Here is a 23,338-nt window from a genome sequence, read left to right on the forward strand (position 1 = left end):
GATACAGTGCGCAAAAACTGCACCACCTTCACAACGTTACCTACCTCATGACCACTGCTGCTGAAGCACATGAGCGCCTCGTTGCCGTTATCGATAAACTTGCCAGTTCCTCCAGGTTGCTTGTTATGCTGTGTACATCTGTGTACGTGCTGTGTCACGTCAGTGCCATGTAAATTGAAGCGAACTCGATGTACTTATCCTGTATAGCGCGTACACCTGAAAGGTCGCAGTGTTCATGTAATTAAGGTACTGCATTCTGAAGAGACTCTTTTGTCATATGATGCAATGTGTTATCATGGGCGCTTGTTTGCTGTCCGGATTTGCCGGTTGTTCTATTAAACATGAACAAAATCATTTGCGTCAGCGTCGATTTCTGGCACTGGAGCAAGTAAGATCCGTGTCTACCGGCTGTGGCATCCCCAAATCCTGCCGCCGATAGTAAGCAGGCTGAGGCCTACGCTCTCAAGGCACCGTGGCAGGCGTCTGTTCTGCTGACTTGCATGTCATGTCACCGGTCGAGAAAATTGTGCATCTTCAGCAGCTTCAACACATAGAAGCTTTAATTTCACCTCTCGGTAATTTATTTGCCTGCACAGTTGCTTTAACATAATGCATGTGTTTGTTCACCTACACGTATTTTACAGCGGTATAGCTCTACACAATGCAAAATTCGCTCACCATTCCGTGCCTTATTTGACCTTGGTTTAACCTTGAGACAAGAAAGCAACATATTGACAGATTTACCAGGGCGGACTTGGACCAAAATCGATGTCCAACCATAACTGAGCGTGCCCGACACGATGGTGACCTCCAAATCTGGCCCGGGTCATTTCCGAAATTTGACCCGGGCCAGCCCCGAAATTTGACCCTGGGCGATTTGTACCAAAATCGATGTCCAAACATAATTCACAGTGCCCGACACGATGGCAACCTCCAAGTTTGGCCCGGATCATTTTCAAAATTTGAACCGGGTCACCCCCTAAATTTGACCTTGGCCGATTTAAACCAAAATCGATGTCCAACCATAACTGAGCATGCCCGGCGGGATGGCGACCTCCAAATTTGGCCCTGGCTATTGCCAAAATGCTGTCACTTGACCTTTGGGTACAGCCATGGTTAAACCCCACCTAACTTCATTTTTGTTTGAATTCGAAGGCTGTCCTTTCAGAGATAGAAATTAGATTCAAACTACACTTGGTTTCCTGCAACGGAATCGATACAGACAGGGGGCCCTTCCCTGAAGCGAGAATTTCGCATAGAAAAATTACGCTGAATCTTATTTTTGCGACAAAAAAAAATAAAAAAAATACGTGGGTTTAATAGGACTGTGCTACAGCACCCCTCTCCAAGAGCGACCAATACATCCGTCACTGCTGCTGACCAAACTGGTACTCAGGTTTTATGAGACACAATGCAACGCTTGCCTTAATGTACAAAGACAACATGCAGGATAGATACTACATGGGCAGTTCGTTAAAGCGAACGAGAGGGTGCTCGCCAACAGATCAGTTCACGCTGCACATAAACCCTTGGAAAAAGGCTAGAACCGCATGACCGTGGTTTGCTTTGTAAACGGAAACTGACTCATGCAGGAGCCGTACAATCGCAGTAAAAACCGTGCAAGTGACATAGCAAGAATATACGATACATGTTTGGCGCGCTAGGGACCGGTGCGACTCTTTCCACCTTTCGCTGGCATTCAATTTCGAAAATTAAGGAACCATCCCAACGGGCATTGAAACTCTGTTGGCTGTCCTCTGGACATCCCATGGACGTCCTAAACGTCCACAGGAAGTCCAGGGCAGTTTCAATGCCCATCGGGATCAAATAAATATGGGCATACGTTAACAAAAGTGAAGAAAATTTCATAAATCAAGAAAAAGCGTATTTTGGGTGCATTTGATTGCGCAAAAACGTGCAATGGACGACTAGAGCGTTTCGCAGTAATGTCGCCCTGGTAGTGTCACAGATTTAAAGAGAAAAACAGAGGCGGGGAGCAAGAACTTTACAAGGGGTTAAAGATGGGCCGACATGACGTACAGTATTCGTCAAAAGTTCGGAGCCCATCGCGATCGTGGCCGGAACGGGAGCGCTGTTATCGGCATCGCCTGCCGGTATACCGAGGTTGCACTGGGCGACGAGGCATGCGTGACCTCGACATCAACAAACGCCTGAGAGCGAAACGCACATGTATACCTCATTGTTCGGCGCAACCTTGATACCAGCGAGCGTCGATCGCCGCATTCCGGCCACATTGGGCTCCACACTTTTCACAAGCACTCTACGTGCAGCACGCTTTAACTCGCAGGAACGGCACGTTTTCTGCATACGACAACATGACACGTGCGCACAGGTCAATGTCAGTAGTGAAATAGAAAACGCCGCCCGAAGCACTGGGAATCACGAAATTAGAGAGCTGCAGCATAGCGCTCACCACTTCCGCGGAGAGCTAAGAGCGCATGCGCAGGCGGCCCCGACGAGCCAGGAGCGGCTTGTTAAGCCAAATGAATTACTTGATAAAGTTAAATCATTCGAGACATGCGGCGACCTTCAATTCGCATTACGTGGCATGTTTTAATCTCTCTCATTCCACGCGTGGCATCACGTTTTCACGTAACCGTTGTCGCATGTTTGAAATTCCCACACGAAGTCATGTGGCAGTGACGTCATTACCCTATCGACCAATCAGGATTTTTGCGAGACAACGCCACCGACGCTGTCTTTCGTGCAACACGAGCTCGTAAACGCTATCGCGTTAAAACCAAGCACGTGCTTGTGCCGAAGCCAAACAATAACTATGCCCAAAGAAAGAAGACAAGCCGCCCTGATTTGTAACGAAAGAGCATGTACAAGTCACGCGGGTTAGCGAGCACAAAGGAATCCCCTGTGGTGCCCCCTTCGGGCGTCCCCATGAATGAGCCTCTAATAGTAGTAGCAATTGGAAGCGCAGTTATCCTTCAATATCTTTCGAAGAGCGGCAATAAACATTTCAAATCGATCCTCTCGTCAACAAGAGCACAAATTAAGCAGTAAAAGTGCAACAGGGCGTACTAAACGCGGCCGGCGCCTCCTATATAGCTCTCCTCATCCTAGCTCTCCTGGCTCAAAGGCTTCTGCGGTTCCGCGAAATTTTAATCCATTACTGCGACAGCCACCGCCTCTATCCGGTCCCTGCCAAGAGGCTGAGTAAGGCGGAGGAGCGAACTCTGCGGCGCCTGCAGACAGGAACTCTTCTCTGTCCTGCCGTAGTCAAACATTTTGATCCTAACACAGATGGGCGATGCCCGCACTGTGGAAAGACCTGCGATATCTTCAACATAGTGTGGGCATGTACTCAAAATCCCCACCTTCCCCCTTCCCTTACCCCTACCCGAGAGGCATGGGAGACTGCCCTCCTCAACTGCTCCTCGCTCGAGTCCCAAAGGGCTCTGGTAAAGCGGGCGCGGAACGGGGCCTCGTCGTGTGGTGTCCCGGACTAAGGATACCGACCATGTAGAGGGGCCTTCCGAGTGTCAAACTCTCTTTTTGAACATTAAAATTTTAAGTTTTTCACTACCACCACCAGTTTACAGGATGAGTGTTCTGGGGGGAAATTGAAAATTGGTTTTTGGGGAAAGTAAATGGCGCAGTATCTGTTTCGCATATTGGCGGACACCTGAACCGCGACGTAAGGGAAGGGATAAAGGAGGGAGTGAAAGTAGAAAAGAAGAAAGAGGCGCCGCAGTGGAGGGCTCCGCCTGGGAATCTTTAACGTGCCGTGACATTGCACAGCACACGGGCGCCTTTGCGAACCCGGGAACTCCGGCTCAGAAGCCGAGCGCCCCTACCACTCAGCCACCGCGGCGGGTTCACACCCGCACCCTGTAAACTTTTGCTGCCGATACCATATAGTTAACTATTAGTCCAGAGCTTAAAAGAAATTCCCCAATGTCGAGTAAATTACAATGGTGCAATTACTCATTAGCGTCCACCCAAGAGCAACGAATTGTGAATTTTCAAGAAATCGACGCCATGCTGTGGTACTTAGATAGGTACTTATACAGCGCTCGGGACCACGCCGTTTGCTCCGTTGTGTAAGTGGTTCGCCGGCACACTCAGACAATTGTTCTCAGCGTCTTACTGTAAAAATGCACTCTAAGAGCCCTGTTATGTGAACGAACAAACTGTACATACGTTTGAAAATTACCACTCAATATTTAGTCGTTTAATGCCCAACTATTTTCAGCATGGTAAAAAAAGCGTTTTCCTCTTATTACTAGTCATCTCAAACCTTCCGAACAAGTGTACGTTATGATCTAGAGTTGTTCCTCTCTATGCACAAAAAGGAATGACTCACCGGACATTTTGTTTTTTGCAAAGTCGAATGTAGCCAAAAATTTGTAACGCGCCCGAAAAAAAAAAAACGAAGTTTCATGGCATGTTTCAAGGTCTCGACTCACTACATCATCTAGTGAACGCGGCTGCATTTTTAAACAAATGACTGAAACCTTAAAGGTGCTCTGAAATTAGTGATTGAGCGAGTTGATGTGCTCTCCTCGGAAGGTGTTTCAGAGCGCCTTTAAGATAGGTAACCGTATGGCTTAATTGGGACTGCTGCGCCCCATTCCCCCTTACGAGCCCTTTAGTACGGATAACAAAGTGGGACGTACCTGTCCCATAGTCCCACAAAGGGTTAATTGCATAATTAGTCGAGATTAATTATGCAACTTAGCAAGCAACGAATATAGGCGAAAACTTTCAGCGAGATAGTAGTAGAACGTTCCGCAAAACGTCCGAGTGAACAGTCTCCAACTTTTTATCTATTAGCTTTTCTTCGCTCACTGCAGATGCCCGCAAATACAAAATGCCACGCGACATGTGAAATAATGTCATGTGGCAAGCTGCACAGCAACAAGTGGCAAGGTGTTGAAATATGCAAAACCAACCAGCCGGTCAGCTCACCTTGTTCAAGTGACACGTCTGCCTGCACGCCGCGATTTCAGTGCTCTCAAACGGTCCGCCCAACGAACGAACAGCTCATTCAGCCGGGAGCGCAACCGTTTAAAAGGTGACAGGGCTGAGACGCAGCACCTGGCTGTGCGATTTACACGAGCGCAAGCAGTAAGAGCAGCGTCTTGCTTATCTCCATCATGAAGCGCCGCAGGGGAAGCATACCGCCGGAGTAAATCGCACAGCCAGCTGCTGCGTCGCTGACTGCCGAAAATTGGAAACTATTAGCCTTTCAATGGGCACGTCTCCGTGACAGAGGAAGCTGAAGCATTCAACCGCGAGCATACGACAGATCGTAAATGCCTAAAAAATTACTCATTCTCACACTCGCGTGGCGACACGTGTGTGGCCAGGTTTCCGAGGTTAGCGAACTGTGCATATTTATGATGCTCCCGCAGACTACGCATGATTGCATTTGGTCAACACACATGCAACACCGCAATGAAAGAGGAACGACGGGTTCTCGCGATCTGCTTTCTTTCCGGCCAACCACTATGATCGGCTGTTTCAGCTTCTTCCGATTTGAAGTCAGTTGCACAATCATGGACAGCTAGGAGTATGAATATGAAGGCGTGGCGGAATAAAGTTATTTCGGACATACCTGCTTGCCTGTCTTTTTACTGTTTTACCTTGTATTTGGCACACTCTTCACACACACATGTATATATGTGTGTGTGTATATTATATATATATACATATATATAATTTACAACCAAGCAACCTCCCCATTACACTGTTTTTGTGTGTACATGCAAAAACAATGCCTTCATGTGGGATGCTGCACAAGCGGCAAGGTGTACGGATGAAGTTCCTTTGCGGACGCTTCAATAGAGAGGACAACCCGCAGAAGGTCAGGAAATCCAAATGCCAACCACGCAGTGTAGAAAAGAGACGTTTAACATTTCCCAGGCAGTGCCAGCAGCAGAGGTAGTTATTCATTTTAGGCGCTAGCGCAATTCAGATACTAGTTTTACAGTTCCTGCTGCATCCATTTGCAACTGGCTTTCCTTTTGGCGCACATCTGTACAAGATAAATGCTTACCTCAAAGGCAAACCAACCAGCAACAAAAAAAAGCACAATTCTACACTCCACAATCAAACAAGTCAAAGTACTCCTGATGACTACTTCTGTGAGCTAAATCTAAGGCACCTTTTCCGAAGTAGTGTGACCAGAGTACATATACAAACACACACCCTTGCCAAACTTGCTACGGACAGCCAAACCTATCAGACTACCCACCTTAGCAACAAACACATTTAATGAGTGAACTGATGGAACATTTGACTGCACGGCACCCCTTTTGCCTACTAACTATTCCGAGAGATTCACTTGTATGTCAGAGCACATAGAACATCCGTCAGCAAGGACCATTAGGCAAAATAAAAGAGCACGTTCATTACCCGCCACGATGGCTCAGTGGTTGGGCCCTCGGCTACCGAGCCGGAGTTCCCAGGTTCCAACCCGGCCGCGGCAGCCACTTTTCGATAGACGCAAAACGCAAAGATGCCCGTGTGCTATGCGATGTCAGTGCATGTTAATGACACCCAGGTGGTCAAAATTATTCCTGCGCCTCCGTCTTCCTTTCTCACTCCCTCGTTTATACCTTGCCTTACAGCACAGTTCATGTGTCATCAAGATGCAAGACAGATACTGCACCATTTCCTTTCCTCAAAAACTAATTTCCCAATTTTTCATTCACATGAAAAATATGCTGCACTTACACCCCACTATACTGCATTTTAAGTGTCACATGCAATGCTGCCAAAACTAGCATGCCTATCAGCACTGGCTACACTGATTCTCAAAAACCAGTTGTGCTATGTACAAGAAACTCAAAAGTTGACAATGCCATACTTCATCAGCAAGGCATCTCTGATTCCGACAATGTGCATGTACAATGATTTGCAATATCTGCACATACATTTTAAATTTCAACACGTTCTTGTTCTGCCCCTTACCGAAGTCTTAAGAATTACGAGTGATATACTTTTCAATGCGCACTAGTTTCACAACTTCCACAGCAGTGCATACTAAGAGCGAAACAAAGAACAGGCCATGCATAAGTGTGAGATATGCACTGGAAAAGTGCTGGCAATTACCTTCTGGCATGATAGCAATGCCGAGAAGAGAGAACACTTCCACACAAAAATGCCAGCACCTGAGAAATACTTTGAGAAATACTTTTATGGCCCCTTAAAAGTCAGAAAATTTCTGCAAATCTTCAAGACTTGAGTCACTAGTGTATGGACATTTTTTTTTATTCTTTCGCCAGCAGACGGCCAATGCTTAGGCAGGGGCGGAAAGAGCAGCAGCCTTGTCGGCAGCCGCCTTCTCAGCATAGTCGAGGCCAGTGGCGTCCTTCTTCGGCTCTTTCTTGGGCTCCATGATGGAGACGTGGTCAGGCAGTGGCCTCTTGGGGCCAAGCTTGCCGTTGGGATCACATGGCAGCATAATTTTCACCTTGATTCCCAACACACCTGCAGTGCGCAAGAGCAACGCAACACTACCTTTAGTAGGCCATGATAGGTTGAGTGCACTATAAAGGCCTCCTACATTAACAAAATCCTTCTGCAATTTATGTCAATCCTTCAATATCTTTCAAGCATACAGGCACTTACGAACTATTCCTTATACCTTGATTAAAGGTTCTATTTAAAAAAGAGGCACTTAAACACAGCAAGCACTTAAAAGGGCCACGACAGCCTATTTTCACGCATACCCTGCTTATTGCATTTAATTCTCAACTTGTTAAATTAAAATTCCCCCAAGTTTCAGTTGATTCTGTGCGGTAAACATTTTTAAAAACGAATTTTTTCCATTTATTCTGCGAACTGCTTGCTGGTCTGGCAACCTCTGATCGCCGATGTCAAGAAGGGCATGCATACCCTCCCCGCACCATCTGCTGCACACTGTTGAGGTGCTTGCATGCACACCGTAGACGGCGGTCGCTCGAAAAGTTTTCTTTTTTTTAGCTTATCGAAATAAAATGCATTTTCAGTGTTTTATTATTTACGCTCATAAACATGTTATTTTTATGTTATGAGCGTGGTTTCTTTTGAGCAGTCAAGTACTCCCGTATGTGATAAGCGGCAGGTGCCGTGCATGCCTTCGCCGATGTGCGCCGTGAACGCCCCGGCGTTTGTAGCTGGCTACTAATTTCTTGTCCGCTATTCATTGGCTCAATAATTAAACTCAAATTATCACTAGAGTAACCTTGAAGCATGAAAGGAGGAGAGAAAAGTGCCGAATGAGACGACTTCACCGCTGCACGTGTGCATATATAAGTCGAACATACATTCCCTTCGGCTCGTAGAACCCTTTTGCAGGAACCAAGCCGCTTTCAGAACCCTACGCGACTCGAATGCTTTCACTGCCTGCACCGAGGAATAGTCGCCGCCGTCTACATGAGTGCTTGAAAATAATAGTACTTCATTTAGCGTTTGCTCTGCGTGCGCATTGTGGCCTAGGAACGCGACGATCACAACTGCAGCCCCACGCTAGGGTTCTTTACATAGCTGTGCGCAAACAGTACTGCTCGTTTGCTTGGAATAAAACGCAAGGTGGGCTCTCCTTATCTTAAATATTAAGCAGTATTGCTCACAAATTGTAGTTTTACTCATTTACACGCTATGATAACACTGCAATAAGCGCCGCTGATGCGATATCGCCTGCTTGAGGAACGCTTCGCGTAGGACCGGCGCTTCCCGCTAATTGTATCTGATTCCTCTTATGTCATCAGTATTTGATTTTAAAGCACTTTAGCTAAAAATACGTTCGGACATTACTTGAATTAATGAAAACAACAAGATTTGTTGTCCACAGTCGACGCTGACGGCTGCTGCTGGCTGCCTTGAGCACATAGCACATGCTGAGCAGACTGGGTTACATATCGGCACTTCCTCCTCATTGTACTCGTGCCCTGCGAAGTAGGCAGCCGTCGCTTTGAGGGCACTGTGGCCAAAACTACGCTCGACAGCTATTTTCAGGCACTAAAACTTGTGAATTTGCTCTCCGCAATCGCCGAAATCGCACGCACGAATCCTGCGTACTCGCTAGGCCTCGTCACGAAAGAGGCCGGCGGTCCACCGTCGGCCGAAATTTAAGCATCTGGCAGGAGTTTCCCGCTGATTAGTAAGAAAGTGTGAAGATATGAAATGCAGTCGCTCGTTTCGCTTTTTTTGAAGGATAAGGTACACAAGCGCAGTTTTTCAGGCAGTCTATTCACCGGGTGTGAAGCTTTCGCTCGGCCGCGCAAGCCCAGGCGACGGTGACGAGCGCCACCGTCGTGCGGAGCTTTCTGCCCGTATCGCTCAATTGCCTCGCCGATAGGTTCTATGCGCAGGCACCGAATGAAAGCACATCTTCGCTGGTGCATGCACATCGCGTATGTCGCCGAGGCTACCATCAGGTACAATAAGTTTTAAAATTCTTAAGTAAATAGAACATCACACCAACTAGTCCCCCACCACACTCTGCCAGTTCCCACTAAGTGCACTCTTTACACTACTGCGATACGGGGTCATTGGTCATGCTGGCGTCGTGTCGTCGGTCTAGCTTGACAGACCAGTGCGTCAGTGATGACATTTGCATACTGATCAGCCAACCAACCGCCGATCGCCGGTCCGATCGGCCTAGTGTAACCGGACCCTATACCTATACCGAAGAATAACAGCGTTACTATTATTAACGCTTTTAGTTTTAAATCATAAACTCTTACGCTAAATTGCCCCAGAAGCCAGAATGACAGCGCGTGAACTAAGTTGTTACATTGCAGTTTCTGTATGCCTCGCGTGATTTGGTGCTCACTTATGACGTCACAGTTGCCTTTCAACAGCTGAAACCAAAAGTGCATGGAAGAATAAATTCTACTATAGGTTAGGTACTGAGTGTAGGCGAACTTCACATGGTGATTTATATTTGCTGATGCCTTACGCATCATTTGAAAGCAAAAATACATCACGAAAATTTTGGTGTCTCTACCCCTTTAATGTAGGAAGGATTAGTAAAACTTCCCATTACTTTTCTCACGTCACGTATGCACTGGAATAAGTTATCAGTGATTCACCATGGCACAAAGCGCACGCATGCCCGTTGAAACATGAAAACTACCTCATGAGCTCAACACACAGCCACCAAACTGCAGCTTTCCATAGTGGTAAGAGATGCCTAAAAACTCTTTCGGGCATGTCAATGCCTCAAAACTCTCTCCAGCATGTCAAACTCATCTGTGTAGTGACTGACCATTCATAATATGAGTTGGTTCATGCTGCCAGACATTGCACACGTTCATGATGCCAGACTCTCCGACAGCAAATTGAGTTTTAGATGCACGCATGCCATTTTTTATACACTACACAACCATTTTGCTGACATTATACTGCATATCTCATCACCACATTTAGTTCAGCATAAGCAAATGCAATGATAACTAGCCACAGCAGTGCCATCTGATTTTCAGAAAGTGAACCATTTCTGCCAGCAAATGAATGTTCCTCATGAGGACTAGGAGCTGCCGAATTGTCAAACAAAAGAAAAAAAGAGCAAATTTATCGCCCATCCATTTTGTTATAGGCAATATAAGATGAAGTGAAAGCCCTGTGCACTATATGTAGGCAGTTGATGTGTCGAACAACGCAGAAACACTGACATATTCACTCCGAAGTGAGCGGCTACTCTTCAGAGTGCATGACCATGTTTGCTATGCTATCTTCTTGAGCATCCACTACAGGAGGGGACGCCATCTGTGTGGCATCCCTGTTCGGTTTCTTCAGCACTCTTCACTGCCTCTGAGCCGCTATATCCACTTCCAGTGTTCCAGCCAATCGGGTGTCACAGCAACACTTTCGAAAGACTCAACTTAGAATATACGAGCCCTGACCGACTAGCCTGATAGGTGGACAACTGTACTGACAACGGTCCTGTAATTTGGCATTCCAGCAGAATGCATGAACCAGAGGTTACTAAAACCTTGCTCTCATGTTACTGCTCATCCAGGACAGTGACTGCCACTGCTAATGAGCTGGGTAAACAGCTACAGCAATGCGCAGTTCAAATTGTTGCTAGTGGAACCTTCACCAGTGACCTTTGGAGTTCCCGTGCTAATGAGAGCTTTTTAAGCCTAACCTGCCACTTCCTCAGTCCGCGGTCCAAGGTGACACAGTTCACCTTGAACATGCGCCATATGCCTGAAGCTCACTCATCTGTTAAGGGAGGACGCAGGTCTTGAAATCGCGAGAAATGGTCAAAAATGGCAATTTTCATAAATTGCGATTTTGAAGTCTTTAATGTCCCAACTATGCCTCTACGAAATATTATAGCTGAATTCCAATTTAGAAACGTCAGTGAGCCGAAATTGAACGCCAAGCGCGAAGGTTTGCCCCATTTTCAAGCTGCCGTAGCTCCGCGCGACGCGAACCGATCGGTGCCATCTTGGTCTCGTTTGAAAGCTGGTTTCCCGCTCTCCATTTTAGCACCTCTCTGCACGGTGTAGACCCTCGCACAGCGGAGCCATCAGCACCCGTTCTCAAGGGGGGAAAGCGTGGCAGCCGCCGATTGGGTAAAACGGGCGCCTCCTCGAGGTGCAGCCCTCCGATTGGCCGTGACGCATGCTTTGCCTCCCGCGGCCCCGCGGCCGCGTTGTTCGGCTCCTTCCCGTCTGCTTTCGCCTGCACGCCCGTCATTTTTCGCGCTCCTCTTTGTTTGCTAGTATTTTTCGTTGTGCCTTTTTCCTTATCGTTCTTGTAGATATTTTGGCTATTGAATCACTTCTTTTAGCCTCGAATTTCATGCTTTTGCGTGTATTTGCCTGCCTGGTGTCTTTGTTCCGTGTGTCACGATGGCCCGAGACGCACGCTTGAAAGCAAGCACGCGAAAAGCAGTCAGCAAAAAGAGACGCGCATGGAATAAGAAGAGCGCTGCATCGTCGAGAACTGCAGCTTCGGTGATGCCGCAAGCTGCTGTGCCCTCGGTGGATGCTGTTGGACTGAGCTCGCCAACAACAGCTTCGCCAGTGGACGTGGCTGAACAAACTCCGTTGACGCCAGCTTCGCCGGTGGACGCGGCTGGACAATGCCGATCGGCGTCAACTTCGGTGTTACCGCAAGTCTCTGCAATGCCGGTGGATGTGCCTGGACTAAGCCCGTCGAAAATGTCGACTTTTGATACGCTGCAGGTCGCTTCGAATTCCGTGTCGTCGGAAGCGGCCGAGCCGGCTGACCTAAGCCCAGCGTCGACTTCGGCGTTTCCACATGCCGCTTCGGTGCCGAAGGACGCGGCTGAACCGAGCTCGCGTGCTCAACGCTTCGACATGGGTGTTTTTCACGGAGGCGGAGCGCGCGGGGCGTGAAAAATACGCCGACAACATCAAAACTTCATTGGCGAAGAGGTCCGCGACTTCCCGCAAGTTTGAGCTAATGAACATGAGCAAAGCAAATGAAGACGACGATCGCGACACAGAGTATATCATCGTTGACCTCACTGTGCTAAAGGTGCTGTTTGCGTCCACAAGCTGCAGCAAGTGTGGGATGGCCACTCTCCAACTCACAAAGTGCAGTGAGAGAGAATATGGCCTAGCAGTGAAGTTGCAGCTCACATGCTCAAATTGCGATTTCGCCGAGCGGCACTTCTCGTCGCCACGAGTGCCCGGGAAATCCAACATCATGCCCTTTGAGGTGAATTTGCAGGCAATGAAGAGTATACAAAGTATAGGCAAGGGAGCGACTGCCTTAGCGGATTTTTGTGCCACCATGAACCTCTCTCACCGAGGACTTCACCACAAGACTTTCAGGGGGCGTATGGACACCATGGTGAAAGCTTGCCAGGCAGTCGCTACTGCTACAGAAGCAGCAAGTGTCAAAGTGGTGAAGGATATGTATAAGAACTTCCTCAACCCGCCGGGAAATGTAGATGTTATATTTGATGGCACATGGAAAACACGTGGTCACAATTCAAATATTGCAGTTGGCTGCATCATAGAGCTATACACTGGCCTAGTACTGGACCACGTTTTGCTCTCGAGGTACTGTCGTGGGTGCCAAGGGGCACCTGATCCCAGTGATGATGTGTACTGCGACTGGGCTGTGAACCACAAGTGCATGAAAAACATTGACTGCAATGCCGGCCGGATGGAGACTGAAGCAGCTATCACTTTATTCAACAGGTCACTGGAAAAAATGGGTTGCGGTACACAACTATAGTTTCTGACGGTGATAGCCGCACCTTTCATGCATTGACCTCGGAAGGCATGTATGGATATATATCCACTGGAAAGAAGGACTGCTTGAACCATGTCCACAAGCGGATGGGGACGGCTCTTCACAACTTGGTTGAGAAGAAGAAAGCACAAGGAGAATCTCTTGGCGGAAAGGGAACCTCACCCAAGATAAGATAAAGAAAATTACAAGCTACTATGGGTATGCCTTGCGGAGCCACAGCCATGACGTTGCAGGCATGAAAAAGGCAGAGCATGCCACGCTGTTGCACATGACCTCGACAGATGAAGCCCCAGACCAAAGTTGCTGTCCTCAAGAGGTTGATTCGTGGTGCGCCTTCAATCGTGCTTTGGCGAACCAAGTGGAGCCGCCACCACACAAAACCCTCTACCAGGACACGTTCGCACCGCTCTTGAGCCAATCTTTGCAAGGCTGGGCGACGAGGCCCTCTTGGAGCGCTGCAAAGATGGCATGACACAGAATGTCATCGAGTGCCTACACTCTGTCATTTGGAGCCAAAGCTCCAAGAACACGCATGACTCTTTGCTGGCTGTGGAAAGAGCTGTTGCAGAAGCAGTTTCTCGCTTCAACCAAGGAATGGCAGCAACCAGCAGAGCTGTTGCAGCACAGCTTGGTTACAGGCCTGGGAGCTGCCCCATTCGTAGGAGCCTTGAAAAAGACAAACAGAGGCTGTGCAGGTCTGATAAGGGTCACACCAATGCTGAAAAGGTGAAGAACAGGATGGCCAAGAAGCACAAGTCTGACAGCACCCATGACTTTTTGCCCAGGACTTTTGTGAATGTGTGGCAGATTCAAAGAAAATAGCAAGTGATTTTCTAAGCTTTTTTTTTTTTGTCAAGTGCCAATGCAATAACAGAGGTTTTCACAATCTTTACATGAATAGATTTCTGTAAGTTTGGTGTTACTGTGTTCAGCGATGACTGGGCTGCATGCTAAAGCATTAAATTTTTCCATATGATCAGTAAACAAAAATGGCAGAGTAAGCAAAACTTTGAATGCAATTTTCTCAGCTTTGCTTTTTCGATCAAATGCCTTTGCCTTATGTAACTTTTCATAATGTTTGCATCAACTAATTTTATTGAAGTAGGTATCATTTTTTTCAGCAACATTTCAGCTACATCCTAAAGCTTTCCAATTTTAATTAAACCCAATAGACTAGCAATTAGGTCAGATGTAAGCTAATTACTCCCACATTGTTTTTTTCCCTACTCTGTTATTCATTCATGACCTATGTGATGACTTTTTAAAAATTTCTTTAGCTTTAGGATGTGCGATGGGCCCTTAGAAATGACAGCATTACTTTAAAACTAGTTTTTTTAATTCAGAAATTACCATAATGGCCCGTAAGAAAAGACCTAAGTGGCATAAATTATTTTGCCATATCTTCATTTCTAGATGAGATATATAAAATCTGAATATATATTTGAGATCAGCATTCAAAGACATATCTGCATGCCAATTTTCAGGAAGATATGTTAAGAAATAAAAAAAAGTTTTCAAGACCCTCATCCCCCCTTAACATTGCTACTTTATCGGATACCCACCGACTGTGTGAATTACATTGTAACAGACAATGGCCGTAACATTCGAGCTGCTGCCAGAGCGTTGCCATGGTTGGAGCGGGCATGCTTTGCTCACACACTTCAGCTAGCTATCAGTGACGCCAAGTCGTGTACACCAGCCATGAGTAGGCTGTGCAAGAAAGCAAGGACAATCGTCGGACACTATAAGCATAGTCCTGCAGCTCAGAAAACGCTCAAGGACCGGCAGAAGCAGCTGAACATAGAAGTGCATGTTGTTCAGGACGTGGAAACAAGGCGGAATAGTCAGTACCTCATGCTTTCATGGTTGCTTGAAATCAAAGAACCCATCACACTCGAGTTTGCTTCGTCCGACACTGCTGTTGATAGTTTAGACTCTTCAGAATGGAGAAATGCAACTGAATTTGTGGAGGCCCTAAAGCCATTATATGAGGCAATTGTGATTGCAAGTACTGAAAAGTACCCTTCACTTTCCTTCCAGATTCCAGTTATCTTTGGCACACTGCATTGCCTTGAAACTACTGGTGGCAACCATAGCTTTGCCGAAAACCTTGCGAAGTCTGTCAAGGTTCGCTTTGCCGACTATCTCTTTGATGAAGTTGCCAGTATGGCTACGTTCTTGGATCCACGATTCAAGGCAACAGTTCATGATGCATCTGGCCATTTGATGTGGCTCAAGGATCTTGTGGCAAGGGAAGTTCAGGCAGTTGAAGTGATACCAAATGAAGACTCAGTCAAGGCGCCATCAACGTCGTGCCCTTCGGTGGCATCCTGCGTGTGGAGTGCTTTCGACTCTGTGGACATGAACAAGGAACAAATGCAGACAGAAGCTGCCCCTAACAAAGAAGTAGCAGCTTATACAGAGGAGGTTCTACTGGAAGGGCAAAGACCCTTGTGGATGGTGGCAGTCCACTGGCCGCTTCAAGCACCCCCATTTGAGCAAACTGTGCATGCGGTACCTGGCCATACCTGCTACTTCTGTGTCAAGCGAAAGAGCGTTTTCAGCTGCAGGGGGAGTTGTGTCTGCGTGTAGGGAACGTTTACTTGCCGAACATTTTGAGAAGCTGATCTTTCTCCATACAATTTGCGTACAATTTGCATTAGTTTTAGTGCCCTTCTAAGTCATGTTAGGGTAAACAAATTTTGCCTGATCTGTTTAACCTTGCTGCCACGTGCGCGAGTTGTGCACACCATTTATTTGGTTGTCGTGCAGCAATCCTGTGTCAACTTGGTTCATTTTTTGAGTGTGACTGTAATTTATGCAGGGCGAGATCACATGCTTGCTAGTCAAAGGGTATACTACATGTCTGTGCAATCCTAGTTCAATTTTGTTTGCAAATGCCATGTGCAATTCTGAAATAAACAAGAACAATGCTTTCTGGCTTCTTTTCTCACTAAGCAAGTATTCGATATTCGAAGGCATTTTTTCTGCATATTCGTATTCGAGAAATTCAATATTCGCACACCCCTAGTAAGAACTCAATGCCCTAAGCGACCACTAGCGACGTGGCACGGCCACTCCTGGCAGCCCACAAAGCTCTCCCGTAGCGTTACGCAGAAGCTTCATGAGCAGAAAGCTATTGAAGGACTCTGATGATACCGTAAATACCTACGATGCAAACACCGTGAAGCACGGTCGGGTTAACCCCGATGCCGCTTTCAGAACATCTCACAATAAGGATTTCAGTGGCATTTGTAAAGCCAGCACCTGAGGCATGTAAAAGTGGGCACGGTAAAAGCTTGGTGCATACCTTGCCGCAGAAGCACGTGACGCACAGCTGTCTCGACATAGTCGTTGGTCGGCTCTCCACTGTGAATCATAAGGCCGTCCACGAACTTCATGGACTTGGCTCGCTGGCCACGCAGCTTGCCAGAGACAACCACCTCGCAGCCCTTGGCGCCGCTCTCCATGATGAAACGGAGAACACCATAACAGGCTCGACGCACAGCCAAGCCTCCGATCAGCTTGTAGCGCAGAGACTCGCACTGTGCTATGGCGCAAAGGCCACGAGAGGCCACCTTCTCGGCATACAGCTGCACGGCAAAATGCGAGAGAATAGTCAAATGGCACTTTGGGGCCTCCCATTAAGGCGAGTCCATATAGCTCAAGGGTTAGTTGACACATCCACCACAGACCACTAGGCACAGTCTGAAGGCACACACAAGGACAGCTTACTGCAGTTGTACAACAGAAACTACAAGCACGAGTCTAGTTGACAGTCATTTGCTCTAATGCTTTTGCGGGCCAACCATGCAAAATGTCATTTTGAACCCACAGCCTCCACTGCACATAGAAAGCCGCAAGGAGTAGCCTCATCTAAGGCAAGATAGACAGTTCTACCTTTTAAAATGCATAAACACACTTTACCTTACACAGCAGCTATTGCACAGGGTTCAAGTGCTTGTAATAAATGTCTGCCATCTGCCATGTGCATAACAGCTATACTCCGAAGTAGTCCCTTGCAGAGTTACCAAAACTTCAATTTGTGCACATGCAATGTTCTGACACTGCAGAATGTGGCGCCAGTATAAAATAGGCATACGGGCATATGGAATAGCGCGCTTTAAACTGCACATACGCCACATGCTATTTGAGCCTTAAGGTATGCTCGTATCGCGTACCCTCTTTCCAGAGTTCAGAGTGAGCGACACTTGCGTGCTCTAAAACACTGTTTCCAAAATTCGTTGTTACTGCCGTCTTCAGTACGTACAACGGCCATAAATGGGGCACTGGGCTTTCGCTTCGCCTCATCTCAGCAATAACAAAATGTATGAGCAATAAATTTGCTTTATTTTTAGAGCCATGATTCAGCCACTTCTAGTCTTCAAGAGCGTCGGTTTGTTGACAAATATGCTCCTCGTTCTAACAAAAAGATGGTGCAACTAGGCTGGACGTATAGTTGCACTTCTGTTTGCATACGCTGAACTAAAGGTGTTAACGTCACAAATGGCGTAACAGCCCACAAATGCTTGCTTTTAGTGCATGTAAGCATGCATACACCTGTGGTATGTCAACAGCATTTATTTATACTTGAACCATATCTGTGTACTGTGTACTTATTTATACTTGAACCATATCACAAGCAGATGACTAGGCGCAGAGGAACACATTGAATGCACTCTTCTGATTGGCTGGGAAAGTCTCTGCCTTTGGTAGTGCTGCAAGTTATGAGATGGAGTAAACACAAAAGTAACACACATTTCACACTTAAAACTGTGCATCCAGACTCAAAATATCCACTACTGCGACATCATAACTCCCAGCTTGGGTGTGAAGTAATGTACAGCTGCTTATCTGCATGTACCACATGTTCATTGAATCGGAGACCAATCCTGCTGTTAGCTTCGTCAAAGGTTGCAATTGCAGGAGTGTCAAATGTGAACTTGCACATGCACACTGGCCTTGAGCCCTTACTGCGTACTGCACTGGGACTAGATCCGCAGTATCATGCAACTCTTATTGCGAGGATGCCCTCCATTTTGCTGCTCCTTTTTTTCCTCATTGGCTGTTCATGAAGAAATTTACAAGAGCAACAGGCAACAGCCTGACCACTGGAATGCCCTAAAGTCAGATACTGCTCAAGAACAAAGCAGCTTTTCCCTGTCAAAGGGCTCCCTTCCAGCCAACGGTGCTGGGGGATCCTCATGAGCCTGCTAGCGTGACAATGCAGGAAGTGGCAAATGAAATGTGATAGTCCCCTCCTTCAATGGTTGGGGATAGTTCTCTCAATGCATTGTCATGCCACTCCTTCCATTGTCAAGCTAGCATGTTAACAAGAATTCACACATTCCACAGACTAGACTGCAGATGGCAGAAGCTACAGGCCAGCTATGAAAGTACCATGCACCAAACCTGGAAGAGAAAACTAAGCTTCAAGAATGATAAGGGAAATCAAACCTTTCACTAAAATTATGCACAACTGTCAAATACTGATGCATCTAAGCTTTGTCTTCCCAATATATGGTTCAACAGCCTAATTTAACTCAGCGAAAGCAAGTCAATGGCTGGTTATGTCACTCAATCTAGACGCCTTTTAAGCAAATAACCAGTAAGAAGTGTCTCCACACACAGCACTTGACAAGGCAGGATGACATCGAAAGCAAAAGGACAAAGAGAAAAATTCCCGCTTGTGTGCAAATCTGAGCACAGTCAACAAAACCGTCTCGGACTTGCCGAAAATTCATGCATTACATTTAGGCTGGTGGAGCCTGCCAAATCGTTAAATATGAAGGCTTTCCAAGTTACTTTTCAGTTCCACGCTACAGCGACTCCACAAGGTACTTTCGACAAGATGAAAAACTTGAAGGCTTTACACCGCGCTGCTCCAAGAAACACGAACATTCACGCGAAGCATTCAAAATCCATGCTCCTCTCACCTCCACAGTGCCTTCGGGGAAGTTGAACCTCTTCTGGACAACGGAGGTGAGTTCACGAATCCTGCGTCCTTTCTCTCCCAGCACAGACTGGGTTCGAGTCGCAAGGATGATGATCTCTGTGTTCTGTGGCGTAACGCGGACCTCCACACCAGAGTAGCCATCTTCGGCTAATTCCCTCCTCAGGAACTCATTAAGCTCGGCCTTGAAGACACCGTCCGCGACGAACTGCACACAAATCCAACAGCCACACCAACATGTCACAGAAAAAAATTAGCCTCACTGCCGTCGCTGCTCTCTCAACCGACCGAACCGCAATACACAAAGGTGTTGTTCAACGATGAAACTGACATGAAAAGCATGTGTATATTTGGGCGTTAGTTTTAGCAACGCCATATCGCAAGCAGCCAAGTGTCGACCACGCCAGTCAACGGGCCAAACTACATGAACTCCTAAGCCGGCGAAACAATTTCCCGCAGCAAAATTTTGCCAAGGCAGCAAAACTAGGTGGTTTAATAATGTGCACAATGATTAGCAACATTACAGAAGAGTCACGCGGAATGTCCCAACATAAACCTATTAAATTAAGGATATCGCAGCGAAATGCCGTATTCCCAGTGGTAAAGGTGGGCCATTGCAATCGCTTTTTATCCCAACATCTGCACAAGTCCATAGCACAACAATCGCTGCAACTGAAAGACAAGGCATTGCTGTTGCTATTCACACGCGTATTTTGCACGTAAACATACGAATATGCAATAAAAATTCGTTGTATACCTTTCGTTTCTTACTGATCGGGTTCGCCATGTCTGCTGAGAGACCGGAAAAGGCTGTTTACGGCGCGGGGACCCACTTCCTTTTCGCGGGCAGGCTTGCTCTCAAGAAAATAAGAATTTACATACCTCTAGGCGGCGCTAGTTACAAACTCACTGCAAACATGCTATGCGCGCGCCCCCTAAAGCCATTTTGTCTCGTGGCGTCCTCTTTCGGCGCGTTAAAAAGCGTTGGTGCAAGTTTACTCTTCTGCTCAACAGAGGCCAGTAGCGTCGCAGCTTTTAGCTTGAGATAGCTTTAGTACGTCATGGTTCATCACAGTGTTTAGTGAGGCGCGCTCAGCTTGAAATCAGTATGATTCTGATTGTGCGGTGCTCAACATATTCGTGCCGGTTGTCGGCGAAGACTCCTTTTCGGAATTGCTACGAGTAAATCAATAACAAACTATACATCTAATATCGTGTACAAGCAGCAACTGACGTTGCGTATTTTACTGGGCGTGCTTGATCTTTGCATCTCGCAATGATTGCATTGGGTAGGACGATGTGCAATCGTGAAAATGAAAATTGGTTTTGAGGAAACTAAAGGCGTTTTCTGTGTCGCTTCTCAATCGACACCTCAACCGCGCCCTGAAGGAAGGGAGGAAAGTGGAAGTTAAATAAGAGGCGCCGTAGTGGAGGGTGGTGGTGGTAATAACTTTATTTGTACGAATATTTTAGATGACGGAGTGTGAGTGGTGTCCTCCGTCCAAAACTTCATTCCGCAGAATGGGCATACGTTCTGATACGTAGTCAAGGGCTCCGGAGTAACTGGACCAACTGAGGATGTACAGCATACTTACATCGCACAGCACACGGGCGCCTTTTGCGCTGCGCCTTCATCGAAACGGGGCCACCACGGCAGGGTTCGAGTGCAGTCGGGAGGAGGCTTGCCTAGAAGCTCGAGCATGTGCTTCGGAACAAATAAAGCGAAATCTTAGCGAATCTGCTCTGTAGCAAACAGGAATGGCGCCAGGATATTCGCAGTGAGATAAGTTTCGCAGAGGGGCGAATAAAATCACCTCGTCAGGGACTGAAGGAAGCTCCCGGCCACTCCCGGCAAATTTCTGGGGTGGCGCCCGCCACATACAGTATTGTGCATCTTTATCGTGAAGACTTTTAAATTTTTTCTCGCCTCAACCGCTGGCTCGTTTACACTGAAACTGCACACAGAACTTTGGTATTGCGGTAAATTTTGTATCGTACCAAGTTTCTCAGCAGTGCTTACGTGGTTCAGCCGCGCATGATGCAAAGCCGTAATCGTCTGCCTCGAAATCGACGAACCGAAAGCCGCCAACTCTTCACTTATATATATATATATATATATATATATATATATATATATATATATATATATATATATATATATATATATATATATATATATATATATATATATATATATATATATATATATATATATATATATATATATATATATATAGTATTGTGCGTTTTTATCGCTGACACTTTCAAAAATTTCCCCGCCTCAACCGCTGGCTCGTTTGCGGTGAAACTGCACACAGAGCTTGCGTATTATGGTAACTTTTATATCGTAGCAAGTTTGACAACGGTACTTACTTAGTTCAGGCGCACATGATGCGAAAACGTAAGCGTCTACGAGAGATCGGCGAGCCAAAACCCGCAGACGACGCTTTTTCGCTGAGAACCGGCAGTGGCGCCATCTGTTTTCGGCAGCGGAAAGCGTCACGACTAGGCCGCCGAGGCGAGCGTTGCAAGGAGCGCGGGCCCTTTGAATATGCCGTTCGGCATTTGCGTCTGCTTCAACTGAAGCGCTTACAACGTTTTCGGCTAATTGAGCGGAAAAATATCAAAACAACTGATTTAAAGAGGCTTTACCTTAATAAGAATATTGTTTGCAACGCTCGTCTCGGCCATCTAGTAACGTTGGTCTCGGCGGCCTTGTCATACGCTTTCCACTGCCGAAAACAGATGGCGCCACAGCCGCCATTCAGCGCAAAAGCGTCGTCTGCGGGTTTTGGCTCGCCGATCTCTCGTAGACGCTTACGTTTTCGCATCATGCGCGCCTGAACTAAGTAAGTACCATTGTCAAACTTGCTACGATACAAAAGTTACCATAATACGCAAGCTCTGTGTGCAGTTTCACCGCAAACGAGCCAGCGGTTGAGGCGGGGAAATTTTTGAAAGTGTCAGCGATAAAAACGCACAACACTGTATATATTAACCACAACTACTACTACTTTTCACCGAAGGGCGTCAGTGGCGCCAGCTGTTGCATGCGTGGGAAAGCGCCATGACGCGAAGGGCGCCGAGATCAGCATTACAAGCTGCGCAGATCTTTTGATGGCGCCACTGACACCCTTCGCAGCAATCCGGTGCTGGCGGCTTTCAGTTTGCCGATCGCTGTTGCATCATTCGCTGCTGAATCAAGTAAGTATCGTTGCAAAACTTGCTACGAGACAAAAGTTACCACAATACACAAGCTCTGTGCTCAGTTTTACCGCAAACGAGACAGCGGTTGAGGCGAGAAAATTTTTTGAAGTCTTCACGATAAAGATGCACAATACTGTATATCTCCTCGCCTGCACTTGGCGCAATGCCTGGTCATATCGAATGACCGTGCCCTGATAATGGGCCTTTGTCGTTCATATGTACCTGCGGGCACGCACGAACGCAAGCGCTGTATGGGAAAATTATTGCCTGCTCTAATTTCGGTTTGCTCGACAAAAAAAAAACTCTCCAGCGCTCTACACAAGCTTGCTCACCGAAAAGAGGTTGGGGGCTATAGAGATCGAAGTTTTCTGTTTAACTTCGCCCATAGGCATAGGCCGTAATGGAGCACTGTATGGGGGCAATCCATTTCCTGCTCTGCTCCTGCAGGTCTACCAGTTCGCACCAAGGTCACAGTGACTCTAGCTAGCACTACTCCAACCACTTAAATGCAGCCTTTGTCAAAAATATACAGCCCACCTGGTTTGATTCTGGGTCATGTAGTGCGGGCACTTGGCTAGTTTTGCGTCGGCAGTGTTCTAAGTTCCTTGAGGGCAAGGTCAACTGTCGTCCTCACCCTTCAAGAGCTTAGGATTTCAACCATTGCTGGAAGAGACAACTTAAACTCAAAAACGAAGTGACAAATGCCCCTAAAAGGAGACCCTCCAGCCAATGTCGTCGACCGGTTCTCATGACGTCTTGGTTAATCCCCATTAACACCTGGTAGCGTAACATCCCAGGAGGCTAGTAGGTGCTAGAGGATTAACCACGCATTAACCGAGATGTCATGACAATCGGCCGACGCCATTGGCTGGAATGGTTCTTTTGAGGGGCATTTGTCGCTTTGTTCTTGAGTTTTAACGTGACAGCGCTAGAGAACCCGTGTCGCAGAAAATCCGGCGTTGTCGGCGTCTGCGT

The 23,338-nt window shown here is 47.0% G+C and overlaps 1 protein-coding gene across 1 annotated transcript; it reads right to left on the reverse strand.

Moving 5' to 3' along the window:
- Positions 1-7,230: 7,230 nt before the first annotated feature.
- Positions 7,231-20,048, reverse strand: RpS3 (ribosomal protein S3). Its single transcript, XM_077662879.1, has 4 exons — positions 19,914-20,048; positions 19,140-19,364; positions 16,514-16,796; positions 7,231-7,467 (listed from the first exon to the last, which is right to left on the reverse strand). The coding sequence occupies exons 1-4, from the start codon at positions 19,941-19,943 to the stop codon at positions 7,277-7,279; spliced, it is 729 nt and encodes a 242-aa protein (XP_077519005.1). The 5' UTR covers positions 19,944-20,048; the 3' UTR covers positions 7,231-7,276.
- Positions 20,049-23,338: the final 3,290 nt, after the last annotated feature.

This window comes from Amblyomma americanum, chromosome 4 (genome assembly GCF_052857255.1).
Source record: "Amblyomma americanum isolate KBUSLIRL-KWMA chromosome 4, ASM5285725v1, whole genome shotgun sequence".
In the NCBI taxonomy this organism is placed as follows: Eukaryota; Metazoa; Arthropoda; class Arachnida; order Ixodida; family Ixodidae; genus Amblyomma; species Amblyomma americanum.

Coding starts and splice junctions, on each gene's coding strand:
- RpS3 (XM_077662879.1), bottom strand. CDS start 19,943: ATGGCGAACCCGATCAGTAAGAAACGAAAG. Junction 16,797..19,139: donor TCCCCGAAGGCACTGTGGAG/GTGAGAGGAGCA, acceptor TTTGCCGTGCAG/CTGTATGCCGAGAAGGTGGC. Junction 7,468..16,513: donor TCACGTGCTTCTGCGGCAAG/GTATGCACCAAG, acceptor TGCGCACTGCAG/GTGTGTTGGGAATCAAGGTG.